Source organism: Ictalurus punctatus, chromosome 15 (assembly GCF_001660625.3).
Source record: "Ictalurus punctatus breed USDA103 chromosome 15, Coco_2.0, whole genome shotgun sequence".
Classification (NCBI taxonomy): Eukaryota; Metazoa; Chordata; class Actinopteri; order Siluriformes; family Ictaluridae; genus Ictalurus; species Ictalurus punctatus.
This window is the reverse complement of record NC_030430.2, coordinates 13,956,735-13,978,053: the sequence shown is the minus strand read 5'-3', so window position 1 is coordinate 13,978,053 and position 21,319 is coordinate 13,956,735. Positions and strand designations below refer to the sequence as shown.

The window sequence follows — 21,319 nt, the reverse complement described above, 5'->3', positions numbered from 1 at the left end:
TATTTTAAAGGTATGCTCTATTTACATTTCCAGGTGAAAGATACATAATAAAATTACAGCAGATGTACCATTGCTGGAACCACTAGAGCAACAAGAATGGGTATATGTATTTAAGATACTGTTTACATAAACCATACAAGCACATATATTCAAAAAATACTTTATTTTAAAATATCTTTCGAACTCACGGTGCATAATTTCCTTGTAATGATTAGGAAGACATTGATCACAGAAATTATTTCCATGTATAAGAGGCATCCAGACTGACAGAAGAATGCATCCAGAGGGACAGGAAGATAACTGTGGCTGCTGCTTATAGATTCCCCCACAGTGTACGTGCTCAGATCTCATGTGGAAGCAAGCAAATATATATATATATATATATATATATATATATATATATATATATATATATATATATATTTATATATATATATATTTTATTTATTTTTTTCCAGCAGCAGAGATTTAACAGGTTTAAAATAAACCTCCTCAGATGCTCCATTAGATGTAACAGTCTTAGTTCTCTCCACCTATTTGTTCATTGGTAGAAAGTCCACAGTTGGCAGGTGAACTACTAGTAAACAAAGCACTCACTGGAAAGCAGAAATTGATTAGATACACTACTATTGATCCTAAAGCTTGAGTCTCTGTGTGGGCAGCAGTGGAGAACAACACAGGCTGAACACTGTTAGGGATCACCACCCAAAAAACCCAAGACACATCACATACAGATCATTGGTCAGCAATTGACCATGCCACTGCTGTATGTCTTTTCTGCTTTTCTTTTCTGTTCCTTTACATTATTGCACTTCATCATAAAAAAAACAAACAAACAAACAAAAAAAAAAAACATCATTCATAAATACAGTTTTGGCAGGGAGAGGCCATCAGTCTCTATCTGAGCCGGCATCAGTAAACCATCAGTAAATCCCTTCATTTGCTCTCCTGTGTGACTGTTTTGTGCTCCTCATCAGACTTAGGTTCTACACCTCAATGGTTTTGTAGTAGATTCTGGAGTAGATATTGTCCAGTTGGCTGTGCAGTGCATGAAATGATGGTCGTTTGCTGCTTTCAGCTGCCCAGCACTCCATCATCATGCGGTAGATATTGGGAGGACAGCGACCTGGACATGGCAATCTGTAACCTGAAGCAAGTATCTCCAACACTTCCTTATTGGTTTTACCTGAAGAAGAAAAGGAACAAGTGCTATTTGAGATTAAAGAGTTGTGCATACATGCTTACAAGAAAAGGGAGTAATTCTTAATCATATATATGATTATTAATCAATTAGTACAGTTCACTCATTCACTAATGAGAAATTACACAACATGCAGTTGGTTAATATTTTGGTCCTGGAGTTAAATATGGCCCAGTCTATTGCCATATGTGAAATTGCCAAACATGGATTAAAAATAACTTGTATTTCATTTTGTTTCAGTCAGAACAGAAATTATATTTTGACGTTCCTGCTCCAGTGTTCCATGCCCCCACCCCCACCCCGTTTAGTTGGAAACCAGTTGGAATGAAATAAAAGAATGGTTAAAAACGTTTATTACATATGCTAACCTACTCTGTTTATAGGACACCTAGAGAATAAATAATATCTTCCTGTAGTCACATGTCCAGGAAAAATGTTTAGGTTTAGGCAGTACTTATTTGAAATCACACTGGAATGGAAAAAAATGGAATAGTAATTTTATTCACGTTTCTATTATGTTTAATGAAACATTTCGTTCCTTTTCAGTTTTTGTTTTCATTCCATGTAACGTTCCTTATACCTGCTGCCAAAATCAATCATTTAGCTGCAGCACTTAATAGAACTGTTATATATTGATAGTTACTGTGTTTATTTGAGCCTTTCTTTATGTCTTTCTTTATGTTATTATTATGCTTTGTATATCAAACATGATTTCATGGGAAAAATGGTAAAAATTTGAAAAAGACAGGGCAATGTGGTTGAATTGTGTTAAATTTCATATAAATAAAATTAGTACATGCTAGCTCTGCCCCTAACCACAATGTTAACCTTTGTGAATGGTTATCTGCTTCATAATTTTTTTCCCCTACAAACTGAGTTGTGGATTCATGCATCCAACCAGTTTATCCTGTTTAGAGTCGCAGTGGATCCAGAGCCTATCCTGGGAATGCTGGGTACGATTTGGGAATACCACCTGAATGGGACGCTAGTCCATCGCAAGGCATCATGTACAGACACATTCACGCTTATGGGGGAAATTTCACATAGCTAACCGACCTACTGTCATGACGTGGGTGGAAACTGGAGAACCCAGAGGAAACCCATGTGGACACAGGGAGAACGTGCACAAAAACATAAAACATGTTTTTTATGTCATATGAATAGCAGGTGAACTAAGAGTAAGGCATTCTTACCCTCGTATGGCATCTTCCCCCGTGACATAATCTCATAGAGCAGCACTCCAAAGGACCAGACATCAGACTTAACAGAGAAGCGCTGGTGCAGAGCCGCTTCAGGAGCTGTCCACCGCACAGGGATCTTAGTGTTCCTACTGGCGGTGTACACGCTGTCCTGCAATCACATGTGTACATACTGATACATTTATTTCTACAAAACACAACTTTCATTGACCCTCTTAGAATATTTTGTGATGTCTGCTCTGGAAAGAATAATAGCAGAACAGAGTCTCTTCCTGTAATGTCTACCAAGGTTGAAGACACTTAAGTGTCAAGTCCCACTCCTCTATTTAAAGCTCCTTTATATTCTTAGCTTTGTGCACATGGACTTCGCTCTTCGATTCAGACCATAGGTTTTTCAGTATGGTTCAAATCCCAACACTAAGTCATTGCAAATCAGTGATTTCATGTTTCTTTAACCATTTTTTTGTTGTTGTTGATTTAGAAGTACGTTTAGCTTATTATTTCAGTGAGAGCATTATCTATGACCTGAACCTCCTAGCAGAGACAATCAGGATTTGGGATGAAATATATATAGCAGCAGCCACAAAACAGCCAAAATACATAAAGAAGTATGCAGTCCCAAACATACTGAAGGTGTACATGACCAATACGTTTGATTTTGGCCTCATCTGACCACATGACAAGATGCCAGTTGTAGTTCTAATGGTGTTTGGTGACGTTCGGGCACTGCATTTAGCTTTTAGCAAGGGTTTATTTCTTCCAAAAGCTTCCAAACAGCTTTCTGATTTTGAACCATAAGAATCAGCTCGACTGCACAAATCTAAAATCATGATCTTTGGCGGTTTATTTCTGGGCAGTGGATAGTGTGCTCATGCGTCCAATTCCTGGTAAATTTCTGTGTCAGACATGTAACCTTTTATTATGGCTCTAATGATCCTTTATGGTATTATATTTTATTTTTTTTTACTGTTTTGTGTTCCTGGGAACTGAGATAAGTAAAAAATAATAATAATAATAATAATAAAACATATTTCAAGAAAATGTATATAAAATATTTCTTATGGGTGTCAATAATTTCAGCACATACAGAAAACACTACTATTTAATTAATAATTAAGTTGTGTGTGTTTTTTTTTTAAAGAACATATAGTGGTCTCCAAAAGTATCTGGACACTTAATCCATGTTTACAAATGTATGAATTTCACTGCATTAGAAAACAACGTCAAATCTAGTGTCATTTATTTTAAGAAAGATACCACAAGCAAAACTTTCCCAAAAATTATTTTTAAATTTTAAATTATTATTAAAAATATATATATATATATATATATATATATATATATATATATATATATATATATATATATATATATATATATATACTGTTCAAAATTAGACAAAAAAAAGTATATGGACACAAGATTATTCTGGTTGTCACAGTTAATCCATAGTTACAGAAGATATTCAAGCTCAGGATTGAACCTGGGACCCTGGAGTGGGCAACACAACCAGTTGTGCCATGTGCCGGCTAAATTTGGAATATATCTTTATTATTATTTTTTTTAATAGATTTTTGTTTATTTTATGAAGGGTGCCAGTAACTCTGCTGAACACTGTATGCAGTGACAATCGTGCAATGCAGTGACTTAAGATCCTACATCTACACTTAGAAAGTATGTGTTAATATCCTACACACTTTTTGTGTTATTACTATTTCAAAACATATTGTGTTAAATTATTCAATAAATGTGTTTAAAAAACAGAAAAATAATTCACGTGTGACCAACACAACACGTGTTAAATTATTGTCCAATCACGTTGTGGACTGTGCTGCTGACATCATCATCCAAATCTAAACTCACCTCGAAGTGAATGTTCATTGCGTTGACCTTTTGACTGTGACCGCAGAGTCCTGAGGCGAGGAAACCAAATGACCAGTAAGTTAGCGTTCATCACTATTTAGTGTTAATGCTGCTGAAACAGACTGGTCGAGTTTGTGATATTTAGGCAGGGAGCTCTCGAAAATTGATTCATTGTAAAACAGTAACTCAGCAAGTGATAATTAACTTTACCTATCGCGACGGCTTCAAAAGTGAATATCATGTACTGCTTCCTCAGTGTTGGTGGTACACTACTAGTGTCCTGTTTATGTTGGTTGTGAAATATGGACTGAGATTCTATAATTCTCTGGGTCTGCATCTTACTTGAGGCTCCGATTTAGGGTTAGCTAGCTGGATGCTGTCACCAGTCACAGTAGGGATGAGTGATGTTAACCTAGATGCTCACCTGAGTTGATAACATTACTTTAGTCTACAGCTCGCATTAATGTTAGATATGCCCATTACCTTTTGAGAGTTAATGATAACCAACATTACAGCTGTTCGCTATGATGTAATACAGAGAGTGGGTTAACGTTAACGATGTTTAGCAAGTGTTTTGGACAAGGCAAGCTGTCGTAATTAGCATTAGGAGGATGGGTTAGGGCCATGTTCCTTCAGGTATTGGGTGAATGTTAATGCTGGTTAACAGGTGCAGACAGTCAGTGGCTAACGGAACTTGGCTTGCTCAGTAATGTCGAGGCTAAAAGTTCTTCACAAGGTTAACGTGACAAAAAGATAGGATGGGGTTATAGTAGGTTGTAATGCTTTCCACTACCTCTGTAATGTTGGTTGATTTAATTACGTTGTGCAAAAAATTGGCAGTGAGGTGCTAAAGTCTGGAAAATTAATATTTTCGCAAGTCAGCTAGATTTTATTAGTAAGTCTACAGTACCATTTTGTTCATTGGAGAGTGCAGGACACATTTCCAAAATTACACACTTTGGGATTCTGTAACACAATTTCTCAGTTAAAGCCCAAAGGCATTTGTCTATATTTTGTAACTAACAATTAAGCAACACTCTTTTTGCTCTTTTACATCTTTTCAAATGGAAGGGAGTGGGACTCTTGTCTTCCCAGATGGAGGGAGATTTGTAAGAAGATGCATCAACTCCAATTACATCTGTCAAATGTTTTAATGATTTTAATAAATATCACCCGAAGTTCATGCAATTGTTTGTTTATTTTGTGAGCATTTTAGTAGAATTTTAGCATACAAACAAACTGCATTTTAGGATAATTTTAGAGAAAAAAGTATAAACAACAAAAAAAATCTGTGTTATATTCTTAACACATCTTTGTATGGAAATGTACTAACACACAGCACGTGCTAAATGTACTAACACACCGATTGGGTTGAAAGCAACACTAAATGTGTTGTCCTAAACTAGACACACAGGTGATGTCTAAATAACACACATGATTTGTTATTTTAACACCTCTGTTTTAGCACAAGTCCATTTGCATGATACATGGTAGGAGATTAATATCTCCTGTATCATCCAGTTAATCCCTCTTTAGTAAATGCTTTATCCTGGTCAGTACAGTCAACTACATTTGAATTATAGAACAACTTTCTCACATTAAAAGTGAATTTAATGGAATGAACATGCTATATACGTATGTTGAAAAATAGTCTTTGTGTATACATGCCATAGCATTTTGACTAAATGTCTAAATATAAACTACTTTTCAGGATCTAAGCAAGTCCATTTGCATGATGCGTGGTAGGAGATTAATATCTCCTGTATTATGGAAGGAAAGTTTAATTATACTATAGGTGTTACCTTAATAATACGAGCCAAGCCGAAATCAGCCACTTTACACTCCAGGTCACTTCCCACCAGGATGTTTCTGGCAGCCAGATCTCGGTGGACAATGTGCCGGTCCTCCAAGTAGGCCATCCCTTCTGCAACCTGACCAGCCATGTATATCAGATGAGCTGAGGTCAAAACCTGTCCTTCTGGGGCTATAGTACAAAGGGAGAGCGAAAAAGACAGAGAAATTATTGTTATTCACTGAATCTGTATTTGTTGTGTCAAGAGACCTTGTATAAGGTTCATGAATATTAGGATATAATATTACGATGTTATTTTAGCTGTGTACCACAGTATACTGGAGCTGAAATTAAATAATGAATATGAGATCAATACGAGATCAAAGATTTTAATTTTAAATATTAGTATTAAATATGAAATATTGTATTCGTTTGTCCAATTACTTTTGGTATCTTAAAGTGGGGGAAGTGGGACTACGTGTAAATGTGCTGTAATTCCAAGGCCATTCAACTGATTTGGATGTAAATAGCATTATTTAATTTCAACTGCAATATACTGTGGTAGACAGCTGAAATTCTCTATATAGCCAAAGGTTTGTGGACACCTGACCATCACACCTATGTAGTTCCTCCCCAAACTGTTCCCACAAAGCTGTAACTCTGTGTTCATTCGCCTGGTTTTGGAATAGGCACATATGGGAGTGCACATACATTTGGCCAGATAGTGTAACAATAACTTTGTCGATGTCCAAATATTTATGGACCTGGCCATATGTAATAATACTACTAATAATTTGACATTTAAGAATACTGTTTCACAACTCTGAGGGTTGTGTTTTCTATAAAATCCAGCTTCTTTATTTTAGGCTGTTCAAATGGTAGACAATAAAAAGACATTAAAACCGTATGAGTGAACGTTTTTGCAGAGGAAGGACTGATGTACTGTTCCTAAAGTGAAAGAAGTCAATCTTAGTGACTTAATCTTATCAGTATGTGATATAAAATTGAGTTCAAAGTCGAGGATAATATCAAGATTTACTCCTCAGATTCTTTATTGGTTTTTGTACTACTAAGTAGTAAAAATATGTTTTGATGTTCATTAAATGTCAGGATATCATAGCTACAGTTTAAATGAAAAAAAAAATCTATGACTACTGGAATCCTACAGGAGGGAAACTATTCATTCATTCATTCATATTTTGTTACTGCTTTATCCTTGGTCAGAGTCGCATTGGATCCTGACCCTGTAACAGGAACACTGGGCACAATGCAGCGATACACCCTGGATGGGAGTCTATCACAGAGCATAACACAAACATATTTTTACACTTACTCATGCCTAGGGGAAATACAAACTGAGGAATGAACCACATTGAACATGACTTTGCATGAACTGGTTGCTAACCAATGGTACTTACTCTCAAGTTAAAGGAAGTAGGCAAAATATCAGAAGTAAACTGTAACCGATTCACTCTCTACATGCAGCAATTTTAATAATGCATTAAATGACGCAGATGATCAGTTATTCAATATGTTTGGCAGTTTTGTAAAAAAAAAAAAAAAAAAAAAAAAAACCCTTAAATTTTTTTTTTTTATCTTTAAGGAGTTTCAGTAAGACTAAGGCAATTTTAAATCTGTTTTTACACACTATTCAAATCACAAACTTTATGTACAATATGTTATTTTACTATTTACTGTGATTGTGATTGTGAGTGACCCATGGAGGAAATTAAGTCAACTATGAAGCAGGCTACGTCTTAAATAGCTTAGTATTGTTTTAAACAGTACTACACAATATGAACAAAATACTTTATAGTGACTTTTTTTTTGCACACCCTCATGCAACTCTCCATAAGTAAAGGGGAAAGTTTGTTTACTGGGACTCCCCAACTGCTCTCGTAACTTACTCAAGCACAGCATATTTCCTTCAGGACAGCTTGAGACCAAGTAATGATTCAGCTCAGGGTTTCATTATATTACATGAATCGGCTAATACCTGTTCAGGTTTGGAACAGCAACAGGTTACCTATGACTGATTTTAAGGATGTTTGCTTGCACTGACATGCAAATTCTTCTGCTTTCTTTGTTCATGCTATACACTTGCCAATTTACTAACCTTTGCATGTGTCACCAGATAACCTAATGTTTATCTTGTTATCTCAAGAGTCCTACAATTAAGTCACTAATATTGATAAATTGTAACTAAATAAATACAATACAATACAATACAATATAATATCACCAGGCCTGGAGGCAAATTTTGTATTGTGTGTAGTTACTTGGTGTGTAACGGATTTTTTTTTTTTTTTGGATAAACCTGTGTTGTGTTTGCAATTGTTTGATATCCACGACAGCAGAGTATTTTTGTGAATTAAAAAAATAATAAAATATTTGGGAAGGTTTTCCACTAGATCTTGTAATGTGGCTGTGGAGATTTGTGCTCATTCAGCCACAGGAGCATTACTGAGGGAAGGTTCTGATCAGGCGGGAAGGCATATTGATATAATATTGGTATTGTGATAAATGATTACGCGATACACTTTTCTGAGATATCGTTGATATGGTGATTTTTTTTACAATTACAAATTAAATGGTACTGAATGGATGTCGTTGATTTGATGTAATTCTTTTAAAACCTAATCTTCTTTGTCTTTGTAGGCATTAAAGAAAAATATCGTCAAACTCAGTTAATGTTTTTTAAAAAATTTATTTATTACTGTTGCACAGACAATTTGTTAGATAAATTATCTATCATGATACGCAACATGCATCATAGAAATGTCCTCAAATATCGTGATATGATATTTTTGTCATATTGCCCAGTACTACATGAGGCACACAGAGGCCCAGTTCATCCCAAAGGTTTTCAGACGGGTTGAAGTTAGAGCTCTGTGTAGGCCACTCGTGTTCTTACACACCGATTCTAGCAAACCATGCCTTCATGGATCTCGCTTTGTGCACAGGAGCATTGTCATACTGGAACATGTTTGGGCCCCTTAGTTCCACTGAAGAGAAATCTGTGCAGTGTAGCTACTCTAAGTAGCAATCACCTAATATATCCTTTTAATTATATCCCTGATCAATCCTCCAGTCTCCTGTAGATCTTGTATGGCTCTCTAATATGAAACGTTTGTCGTTACAAGAGTAATTACAATTCTCATTTAAAAGTCTGAATCTGTAAAAGGAGTCATGATTCAGCTCATCTGTTAATCCCACAGGCCAGGCAAGTATCTGGATTTGGCTTTGTTCTGTTTTATGATGGTGATAATAAAGACAGAACAAGATTATCACCTGGAATCAATGTTTAAATTAGTTTCTGACAAAAGTGTATTATTTCCTGAAACCATCATTTCTATTTAATGGAAAAGTCCACACCAAGAAAAAACAAGCTTCCTTGATTCCACTGAAAGCATTCTTAATAATATACAATATGGGTGTTGTTTTTTTTTTACCCCCAATCTTGCGGCACAGAGACAATCCTTAAGTAATTGCATAACGTAGCAGTGCTCTATACTAAGCTTGATGTTCTCTATGTTACATGCTTTAATGTGAACTTTGTTAGTCAATACATTCCTACAGCATTCTTTCCAGGAAGAGACAGATGTGTCACAATGACTGTCAGGAAACAACTAGGCTTATATGATACCATCTTTAAAACATTTACATACAGTAATAAACAGCTGATAAAGTCAAATTGCAGGAGTATGCAAGAGCTTATGATTACTATGGCCTAATTAAAAGGCGTATGACTTGAAAAATAAGCTCTAGATGAGCATGTCTAAAGAATCATAGGTATGATGTGTGAACCTATGGGTGTTTACCTTACAGCTTTCAGTACACAGATGGTATATTGCACATTTGCACAGACAACATGGAATGTTTATACAGTAAAAGTATTTTTAAAAGACTATACTGTAATTGGTTTATGCCTAATGTTTAATTTGGTTTTAGATGCTATTGCAATAAAGAACATATGGACGACTACCTTCTACCTGATATTGTACTCCATAAAATCAAAGTGACAAAGTAAAACGACAAAGTACCATTTGTTTCAAACTCCTCAAAGGGCAAACTGTGATGGTTAAGTTGAGAGTAATTAAAGGCCACATTTAAACTTTGGTTTCAATGAAAATTTTAATTGAATGTTTTATATGGAATGAGAACGATAATATTCTCTCTGTTCTTTTAATAAAGGAGCTATGCGTGACTTCTAAATGCAAATTTCTTTGAGAAGAAAAGTTTTCCCAGGATCACTTACTGGCAAGGTAGGACTTGAGGCTGCCATTGGCCATGAGTTCAGTGATGATGTAGACAGGTTCTCCCCGTGTACACAGTGCAAGCAGCTGAATGAGCTTTGGGTGGTGCAGGTTTTTCAGTGCATGGACTTCCTTCACAAACTCATCCAGTTTGGTGTCCTCTACAGGCAGGAGAGAGAAAGACAAATTTTTACACATCAACTAAAACAGTTTACCTTTTATACCTTTACATTATAGTACATGAAGTCCTTTTCCAGTAAATTCTGGTCAGCTGGAACTTTAACAATAATAAGGGAGCAAGATTATGACACTGTGGATCTGTGGATCAACTTTTATGCCTGGATTATTCAATATATAATTATGGAAACACCACATTATGAATAACATATGATTTAAGATCATCATAGGATAATTTGTATTATATATTTTGAGTAGAACAAGTTATTTATTACTGATTCACTGCATGTAGCAGTAATCAAAAATATGCCAAAAAATTACTACATGAATACACATGCCCCCTTTAAGATTCAATAAAATCTGTTTCAAGAAACCATGGTATAGAAGATGATATTCAAGGGAGCAAATATGAATTTCCAAAAAATATTGAATAATTAAGCTTATCTAAGCTGTTTCTACAAACATTATATGGCCAAAGGTTTGGCCACACCCATACATGCTTCCTGAACATCCCATTCCAGATGTAGTCCCACCCGCTTTGCTGTTATAATAACCTCTTCTCTTTTGGGAAGGCTTTCTGCTAGATTTTGGAACATAGCTTTGGCCATTTGCCCATTCAACCACAAGATCGTTGGTGAGGTAGGTCACTGATGTTGGACGAGGAGGCCTTGGGCACAGTCAGCATTCCAGTTCATCCCAAAGATGAGTGGGGTTGAGGTCACTGTATTGTGCAGGCCATTCATGTTCTTCTATTCCAGCCTAGGCAAACTCTGTCTTTATAGACCTCATATACAAAGAAAAAAATTGTGTGCTTCCATCTTTGTGGTAACAGTCTGGGGAATTACCACATATCGTTGTGTGATGGTCAGGTGTCCACAAACCTTTGGCCTTATAGTGTATTATCACGTGATGTTTTGCCATTAAGGTCTTTTTGGAAAACTAGGCTCAGATAATTCTTTCCCAGACTTGTGGTATTCAGACTTCCATGCTGGTATGGATTTGATACAGAGCTGTGGGCCACATTGTCTATATTTGTGAGCTGATTTTGTGTGTGATTGCAAAATGTAACAGATCTACTTTGCCTGACTCTGCATGTGCAGCACCAGACAGCCTTCAAAATTCCAAAATGCTTGCTGATAACAGGTCTACCTGCAAGATGTCATTTCAGTGGTGAGTAGTTTAACAACTGGGCACAAAACAGATGTTTTGAATAAAAATAAAATAGTAACTACATATGAACTTTGGTCCATGAAAATGAAAGGCATGGCCATCCATGTTTGGTAAATCTCAAGGGACAATAAGTAATTGACCACCCGTGTATCACCGTATCATCAGTTTGTGCAGAAGAGAGCTAACCGAAGCTAAAAGAACAGCATCATCTGTACAGATATCCAGCATCTTTTGTTGTCTGTGGGTCATAAAATGGTGCGACTATGTATTATAAAAGGTTCTGATTCCTATATGGTGTTGCATATGGAGGATGATAACTAAAACTAAAATAAAGTGGAGTAGGTGTAATTACCATTGACTGTGCTGAATCTGATCCTGCATTCTTTTTGGAAATCCCTGGTCATTCTGCACAAGCATGCTAAGATAACATCTTGTACAAGGTAAGATGTACTATGGAAAGTAAGGAACACAAGTTCAACAAACAAACAAAAGCTTAGAAATTCCCAGGTTCTGTAACCATGGTGGCTAAATTCTCCCACGTAGAATGAAAACTAATGACTTCAGCAAAAATGTTTCCAGCATGTCTCAAACAACGTATTTCTCATGCAATCAGATCAACTCCACACTGTTATCTAATGTTTTTTGGGGAAAATAGTATGAAGTAAGTAATTATTATTTACATTAATAAGCATGTGGGGCCTGGGAGCTGAAATGGATGAAGAACAAGGAAGGAATATGGCATTATGTGGCAAACTGCCACTCATCTATAAAAACTTCCTCTCTGTGGTAACAAAGCACTTGCGGCTGTGGCTAAACAGGTGTATGTGTGAGGGGGGTGTGTCCCAGGTGTGAGAATACAGGAAGTGGGACTTAAGACAATTACTTCTTTCGGTTCCTCATTTACAGTGCTCTCACTATGACCATATAAAGCACATGGATGGCCAGCTCTACTCTCCGACAAATTCTATATCAGGACTCTTCTTCTTAGCCACAAAGGGCCAGTGTAGCTGCAGGCATTCATCACAGACAAATAGCTGACATACCTAATTGGCAGTTGTGATTCCGGTTTGGTTGGTATGAATGTCTGTAGCCGCACCAACATTTTGAACATAAGACTGAAATTTCCTGATTTAAATGACAAGAAGTCTGGTTTAACTATCAAATAATATTTTAGACTATGTGTCCAGATTGCAAAGTATAAATTCCTAAATCTGATTAGTTTGTTCAGATTGTAGTCACACTTGCTTGCATATCTACATTTTTATTTATTTGACTGTCGCTTTTCTTCAAAGTGACTTTCAATTGAAGGCTTATTATAGCTCAAGGACCCAACAATGGCAGCTTGGTGGTAGGGCTGTCAAGACTATCAAGACTGCCATTGTCAAGTTCAAGTCAAGTCCATGGCTAGGACTAGCTGAGGACTAGGACTAGAGTGAGTCAAGAAAAGAACAAGACTAGAGCAAGGCAAGAAAAGACAACAGAAACATTATTATTACAAAGTTGGGACCAAGACCATGTTTTTTCGAGACAAATGCCCAAGACTTAAACAAGTCCAACTACCAATGCCAGTAACTGCAAAACCATTGCTCCACCACCAGGAAACTTTAAAGGAGCGAAACATCATTGAGTGGCTGACAACATTGCACTTATCAAGCAAGTGCAGATAATATTGAATGAAAATCGAAACAAAACAGAAAACAGCATGTCAACATCTACCTGTGCGATTAATAACAAATCCAAGTAAATACAGAAAATGTCTTGAGACTCAAGAGTCGAGACTGGACTCAAGGACTACAGCCCTAGATGGTGGCTCTGGAATATGAACTGCTTTAGAATAATCTTCCAGCCCAAAGCCTTTAAGCAAACACTGCCCCTGTAGCACAGATACGAAAACACAAGAAAAGTTGTCAGCTACATGGTTGTTACAGTAATGACGCAAACATGTGCATGTAGTGACATGGCGATGTTCCCACTGATTATGTTTTACATAACAGCAATGTCCAGTCATAATTCTGAACTTATTTATCAAAGACTATAATAACAACAACCAAGTTAAGATAACAGTTTAATACTCCACGACCAGGAACTACCCTTGCCAGACCTCCATTCATGCTTTCAACCCAAAAACATGCCAGTAGGTGGATTGTCCAATAAATTTTTTTGGACTATAAAATAATTTTCCTAGGAGTGAATTAGTATGTGAATGGGTGAGGGCACTGGCATCCCATCCAGGGTTTATTCTTGCCTTGTTTCCAGTGTTTCTTTTATAGGCTCTGGATCCACCACAATTCTGACCAGGATAAAGCAGTTAATGAATGAATGAATGAATGGTCAAACCTTAGCGTTCCAGTATTTTAAGTATACTGTTTCACTAGATCTGCTCTTACACTTGTAGGCATCTGCCAAAGTAATAAATGCAAACATAATTCAGAACTGCAGCATGAATAGTGATGCTGTTTCACATGGACTGAACAACAGACATCAGAACAGTGTGAGTTGCCTGAAAAGAAAATAGTGAGTATTTACTTAGTAATGTTAGGAGTGTGCAGTGAGGAGAAGTAAGGAGTGGCTTGATGTGCAAATAAAAAAATAATGAACTCACCTTGTTTCAACATTTTAATGGCCACTTTCTGTTTCTTAGTAGTCCATACAGCTTCCCATACCTCGCCAAAATGCCCTTCCCCAAGTTTCCTGATCGGCTTAAACTCTTCTCTCGGCGTCTCCCATGGCTCCATGTCAAAAAGCTCTCTCTGTACACAAAAACGCATGTACACACACACACACACACACACACACACACACACACACACACACATTAAGTATTTGGAAATCACCTTACTTCTCTGTTATCTACAAAGCCTATAATATGACCCCAATATCAGAATTGTGGATATTTATGAAACTTCATATATAAAAGACAACACCTTTAAAGTGAAACTGTCATTTCAAAAGGCCATCTGAATGAGAGAAAAGAGCCATACTTTCTGAATGACCTGTTTTAAGGTGTGGCATTAAACCTGATACAGCAATTTCCATTCCTAATTCACTGATGTGAGTATGAAATGAATGTTTTTATGCTTCTGTGTATCATGTATCATGGATAAAACAAAAAAATATTTGAAACTGATATATTTCCGCTAATTCAAAGATAACTCAAAACTTCAAGATGTGCAAATTTTATTTGAATTGAAGTAACAAAGCATATGATGAAATACAATCACATTGTCCATTGTAATTAAGGAAAATATATGCAATAAAAATCAAGAGCTACTTTACACTTGAGATAATACCCTTCTCATATGTCTAAAGCATTTGAGAATACTTCTAAAGAAATGTACTGTTTTATAAGTAATGAGAATCTTAGAGAAAATAAATGGAAATTGATTTCTGAAAAACATCTTATGATATTCAGTCAGAAATGACTTCATTGGGTTGTCAAGGTACTCATTTCAGCTAATGATTGAAATATAACATAAAATCAAAAAGACAGTGAATAATGCCATCATAAATTAGTAGTGCTATATTACTGTAGTGAAATACTACTCTAATACTAAGTAGTGAAATGTGACAGAAGTGCAGGAGTTTTACTGAAATGTAGGAGCTCAATGTGCTATATGGAAACACTTGTTTAAAAATAAAAATAAAAGGTAGATATGATGTCTGCATTACTGGAGCGAATAGATAAATGATCGAGTGAATGAATGTGTGTCTCCCTTTGGAGCTCCTCATCCATGGCCTCAGTGTTTCAGCCTCTGGTCTTTCCCAGGAAGAAGGAGAGTGTAGAATCATCTCGAAGCCAAACACCAAGAAAAGGGATACGGTGTGAACGATATAATATTCTGTTTTTAGGGTTGACTTGAGCATTAGTGGTATAAATACGTATATATATATATATATATATATATATATATATATATATATATATATATATATATATATATAATCAATTTGAGAAACACATAAAAATGATTTTAAATCATAATTTACAGTAATAAACTGAGTTCCTTGTAGGATCTTTGAATCGTTCATGTTTTGAACTTCATAATGTTCTACTTGGTAGCTGTTGTTAAATTGAAAACATCTATAATGGGGTTCTACACCAATCAGCCATAACATTAAAACCACTGAAAGTTGACATGAATAACATTGATTATCTCGTTACAGTTGCACTTGTCAAGGGGTGGGATATATTAGGCAAGGAAACAGTCAGTTCTCGAAGCTGAGTTGTTGGAAGCAGGAAAAATGGGCAAGAGTAAGGCCATTTTGCCATTTTGGAGATACTCTGATCCAGACGTCTAGCCATTACAATTTGGCCCTGGTCAAAGTCACTCAGATCCTTACTCTTGCCCATTTTTCCTGCTCCCAACACCTCAACTTCGAGAACTGACTTTTTCCTTGCCTAATATATCCCAATCCTTGACAGGTGCCCTGGCATTCATGTGGATGTTACTTTGACACGTACCACCTACCTAAACATTGCTGCAGACCATAAATTGTTCAGGAATGGTTTGAGGAACATGACAAAGAGTTCAAGGTGTTGACATGGCCTCCAAATTCCCCAGACCTCAATCTGATTGAGCATCAATGGGATGTGCTGGACAAACAAGTCTGATCCAGGGAGGCCTCACCTCACAACTTACAGGACTTAAAGGATCTGCTGCTAACGTATTGGTGCCAGATACCACAGCACACCTCCAGAGGTTTTGTGGAGTCCATGCCACGAATGGTCAGAGATGTTTTGGTGGCACAAGGAGACTTGCACGTTATTAGGCAGTTGGTTTTAATGTTATGGCTGATCAATGTATGAAGAACCTTTACAGTTTCCTCCAATACAAAACGGAACCTTGCTTTCTAAGTGTGCATATTTGCTATGACAACAATGACAATTTGCTAAATGGTTAATAATGGGAATATCTTACCTCCTGTACGCACGGCTGGTCCAGGGGGCATCCCAGGCTCTTGGGGTTGTTCTGATAGTATTTGATAAGCTCTTCCAAAGTGGCAAAGGAGATTTTATCAGACACAAAGTAAGCACCGACTGAAGAACGATGGATACGGAAATGGAAGACAGCGGTTTCACTCCTGGCTGTGAAACAAGTAATAAAATCTGTCAAATGATGTATAGATGATTTCTGTTGGGACTGTTTAAAATACAACAGCGCACTACTGTAAGAATGAAAGCGCTATTACAGTGCATGACATCAAAGATTTTGCAGCTGTGATTCAAAATCTCACTATATAGTAGATCACTATAGTGCACTCTTCCTCAAACAGATTCTCAAACTGATTCTCGGTTCCTAAAACTAAAACCAGCCTAGTTCTGTGATCCTTTTCAAACAATAATAGCATTATTCAACATTTGATTTAAAGAAATATTCCACAATTTTTCCTCTAATATAAAGCATTTTGCTATGAGGATGGTATAGATAAATCTAGCACATACTCTCCAACATGGAAACAGAACTGCTGACTCAGTAAGTAAGAAATGCGAGCTGACCAATAAGGTGTACGAAAATGCATACAGAAAAATAATGAATTGGTGGCTGGATATTATGGGAAATACTGAGACAATTGCAGAGGCAAGGATTGGGCTATTGTTCATCATCGGGCGAAAATGAACACGACAAAAAGGAGCAAAAGAAATAGGAGAAGAAGGTGCAGACATTGCTCATAATAAAGCATCACCACTCAATAAAGCAAGTGAGAGCATGCAAGGCAGTGATCAGGGATGGGTGGAAGATAAATATTATGGCTGTCTCACCTGAGATGGTGTATTCATCACTGTGACTTTCACTGATTCGAACTAGGAAAGAACCAGTTTTATTTTGGGGACCCAAAAGCAGCTTCTCAGCTTTCTGTCTGTTTATGTTCCCATAGTACCATCTGACACACACACACACACACACACACACACACACACACACACACACAAACACAAATCACAAACTAAATTAGACAAATTATATTATTTGTAATACGTACATTAATTACACACATGATTTTCTATTATTTGTTGTATATGTAATGTAATGTACTGTACAGTAATCTCCTGATGCGTAAACAAAGTATATCTTCTTCAGTAATATCTAATACAAGTACTATATTATACTGTATATCTAATATGCGATATACTACTTTGCTATGGCTATTTGGTACACAGGAATTTCATTGTGCTTATACCAGCACAGTTTTCAGGACAAACAAAGCCTGGGAACCATAACAGCAGAATACGCATGGGTGAGGTCACATGTGCACTCGCTTGCTGTGTGTGATGACTTTGCATGGTTTCAGTGTAATTGTAACAGGTTTTAAGTGTGTGTGCGTGTGTGTGTGAGATATCAGCCTGCCTGTTATCGTCTATTGTTCTGCTCAAGATAACAATGCAAACAATGGGCATCAATTTGTACTAGGGTGTAGGCGAGCAATGAAAAGGTTCCTAAGGTGAATTCAGGTACTTTTATTTTTGTTTGCACCAACTCTCGAGAATTGGGAACAAAAATTTATAATGACCTAAATCTGTTCTTTGTAATGAAAACCAAAGATAAAACCAATCAGTGCTTTTTAGGACTCTTGATGGAACGTCCAAAATAATGACATAAAAACATAGAATATGTAATAAATAGGTAATAGATGAAACTAAACAAACAAACAAACAAACAAATAGGTAGTAGGCATGGAGTGGACTTCACTGAGCTGGGTTTTGTTGGGGGGGTTTTTTGGCGGGGGGAGAGAATAATTTCAGTGTGTTTACTTTCCCACCGAGCAGTTTCAGTCTGAGCACTAGGGGTAGCAGCAGAGCCCCAGCCTCCATCCGGCAATATTTTACCCACTTACTTGTATTTAGCAAATTCGTCCTGCAGCATCGCGATGTAGTTGGCCGGTACCAGGCCGGACTCGAGGCTTCCTGTGAGTTTTTTGGCCAGCACATAATTCCCTCGCTTTTCGATTACCGACAGCTTGTCTCCTTCTTTTACCGACAGCTCCTCCTCGCTGCGGGCTTCGAAGTCGTACAGGGCGGCGTAAAGCTGCGCAGGCCGCTTCTTGGGCTGCGGCACGCGGAGCTCCCCCGACACCGTGCGGATTTCCGCCGCCGGAGTACCGCTCGGATAGTACAGTTCAGGCCATAACCAGTTCCACAAGCGGTTTAGACAGGGCATGCACGCGCGGCAGCACTGCTCCATTCCCCCCGCAGTCTTTCCTGTCTATTTCCTCCCTCCAGCCCAGCTCCCCTCCACTCCACTCCACTCCACTCCTGGTTCCGACGGCGCACGTCAAGAACGGTCCAGCGACCAGAATAAACCGATCACAGATCCCGCGCGTCCTTCTTCTTCATTAAGGCTCGTTATAGCTCTGTAAGGTGTCTCTCGCCCTCCCTTTTGTAGTACAGTCAGCGCTATGCGAGCCAGCCGAGCGGAGAATCAGGTGAAACCGGTTTGGTGTAGGGATGGATGAGTAGCGCAGAAATGAGCGCGCTTTGGGAACGCGGAAACATAGCGCCGCACTTGAGCTGCATGAGACGCAGAGATAAGGAGAGGAGAATTTAGCTCACGGCCCGCAAAGACCATCCTGCGCGATGGGAGAGATATATCGCCTTTCACCCGTATCATCACTCCCGCCGCTGGTGATGATGATGATGATGATGATGATAGTGCGCAGCATCCGGTGTGTTTTCCCAGGAATAAACCCGCGCGTGTCTGAGCGTTTCTCAGTTCTGCTCTCCTTCAGCCGTGCTCAATGCGTAACACGAGGTCATGATTTCCTCTTTTTTTTTTTTTTTAAATGATGTTTTTTTTTTAATGAAGTTTTTTTATTTTTATGGTAAATAAATCTGTATATGCATGAATGGAAAATGTATGCATTTTTTGTGTAATTACTTGTGTAGCCGGGGAATGTTTTATTAAAGGAGTTACCGCACATTGTTTTGTTGGGATTCGACGTCAGCTTCAGCTCAGGGTCATTGTTCTTTTTTTTATTTATTTATTTTTAATAACATTGTGTATTGCAATACAATAATAATCTAATATTACTAATATAATACAATTATATATATATATATATATATATATATATATATATATATATGTATATATATATATATATATATATATATATATATATATATGTATATGTGTGTGTGTGTATATATATATATATATATATATATATATATATATATATATATATATATATATATTTATATATTTCTCTTTGGTCTCTTTATTAGCTACTTTGTAAAGGATTTTCCCCCTTTTATACTCAATACCATTTTCAAGCTGTATAGTCATACATTATGCACTAATCTTACAATACAAGTAATTGACTCATTTAATAATTATTTAATAATCAGTAGTCATTTAATAATCATTGTGCTCAAGAGTACGAGACGATTTATGTTCCCAGTGAATATGACGAATGTTGATTCACTCATCGTTAAGTGTTATTTATCTAGTTAGTTGAATATAACCTACCTGGGTTAACTGTAAGCTTTGAAATGCTCTATTTGTAGAATAAGGTTACAACTAGGATATTCATTCAGAAATATGTGCATTTGGAGGGCCTTCCACCTTACAGATAGGTGTGTTCAAAAGACCTTTGTTGTAAATAAATCTATAATAGATCTTTATCTTCAAAATTTTTAGCCCAAGCTTTTGTTGGTAGATTATGCAAGTGCGTTCTTTGAAAAATACTTGTACGGTTTTACATAGAACATTTCAAGAGGCAATTCAGGAACTTCAGAGGTCAATCCTTTGTCTATATTTTGACCTTTGACAGGACAGCATAACCTTTTTTTCTGAATAGTTTTTATAATTTTCCCCAATAGGTGAAATGAAAAATGTAAGTTATTGGTGGATTACATAAATGTATGACATTTTGTCAACTTTATATTTATTTTTCTTTTCTAATAGCTAGTATTTTGAACACACTATTTATTTTTTTTAGGTATTGTTTATTTGATGAAAAAACATATGCTTGATTGTGTAGGTAAATGTTTTCAACTGCAGGTAAGTGAAGAGCTCTCCCTGAACTCACTCACAGTGGTTGGCACTTTTGGCAATTTACTTACTGATACTGTGTATCTGCCCGTTACAACCTAAATTATTAATACTATTGCCAACGTTAAGACTAATTCTGGGCCACAGGAATGATCAGTATGAATCTTTAATGAAATTAAACATGGTGAAAACAAGGGCGCACGGTGGCTTAGCATGTTTTCCTCACCCCTCCAGGGTCAGGGGTTCTGTTCCCGTTGCTGCCCTGTGTGTTCTGTGGGGGTTTATCTGGGTACTTCGGTTTCCTCCCTCAGTCCAAAGACATGCATGGTAGGCTGATTGGCATGTCCAGAGTGTTCATAGCGTATGAATGGGTGTGTGAATGTGTATGTGATTGTGCCCTGCGATGGATTGGCACCCCGTCCATGGTGTACGTTCAGCTTGTGCCCGATGCTCCCTGGGATAGGCTCCAGGTTTCCCCGTGACCCAATAGGATAAGCGGTATAGAAAATGGATAGCAAATAGAATTTGAAAAATACCCGGATGAAACAGCACGAAATGTTTTAGATTACTGCCCTTTGACCCTGGAGGAGTATATTATGATTCCAAGATAGCAGCGGCTCCCTCTACAGCCTGCCCTGCTCAACAAATCAAACATGTTCACGGGCAGC

At 37.1% G+C, this 21,319-nt stretch overlaps 1 protein-coding gene across 1 annotated transcript; it reads right to left on the bottom strand.

Moving 5' to 3' along the window:
• Positions 1-144: 144 nt before the first annotated feature.
• On the bottom strand, positions 145-19,424 carry srms (src-related kinase lacking C-terminal regulatory tyrosine and N-terminal myristylation sites). Its single transcript, XM_017487757.3, has 8 exons — positions 18,493-19,424; positions 17,420-17,541; positions 16,578-16,744; positions 14,261-14,408; positions 10,314-10,472; positions 6,066-6,247; positions 2,395-2,551; positions 145-1,186 (listed from the first exon to the last, which is right to left on the bottom strand). The coding sequence occupies exons 1-8, from the start codon at positions 18,837-18,839 to the stop codon at positions 987-989; spliced, it is 1,482 nt and encodes a 493-aa protein (XP_017343246.1). The 5' UTR covers positions 18,840-19,424; the 3' UTR covers positions 145-986.
• Between the last annotated feature and the right edge of the window lie 1,895 nt (positions 19,425-21,319).

Coding starts and splice junctions, on each gene's coding strand:
- srms (XM_017487757.3), bottom strand. CDS start 18,839: ATGGAGCAGTGCTGCCGCGCGTGCATGCCCTGTCTAAACCGCTTGTGG. Junction 14,409..16,577: donor ACCAGCCGTGCGTACAGGAG/GTAAGATATTCC, acceptor TTTTGTGTACAG/AGAGAGCTTTTTGACATGGA. Junction 2,552..6,065: donor GCTTGGCTCGTATTATTAAG/GTAACACCTATA, acceptor ATGTGATTGCAG/GACAGCGTGTACACCGCCAG.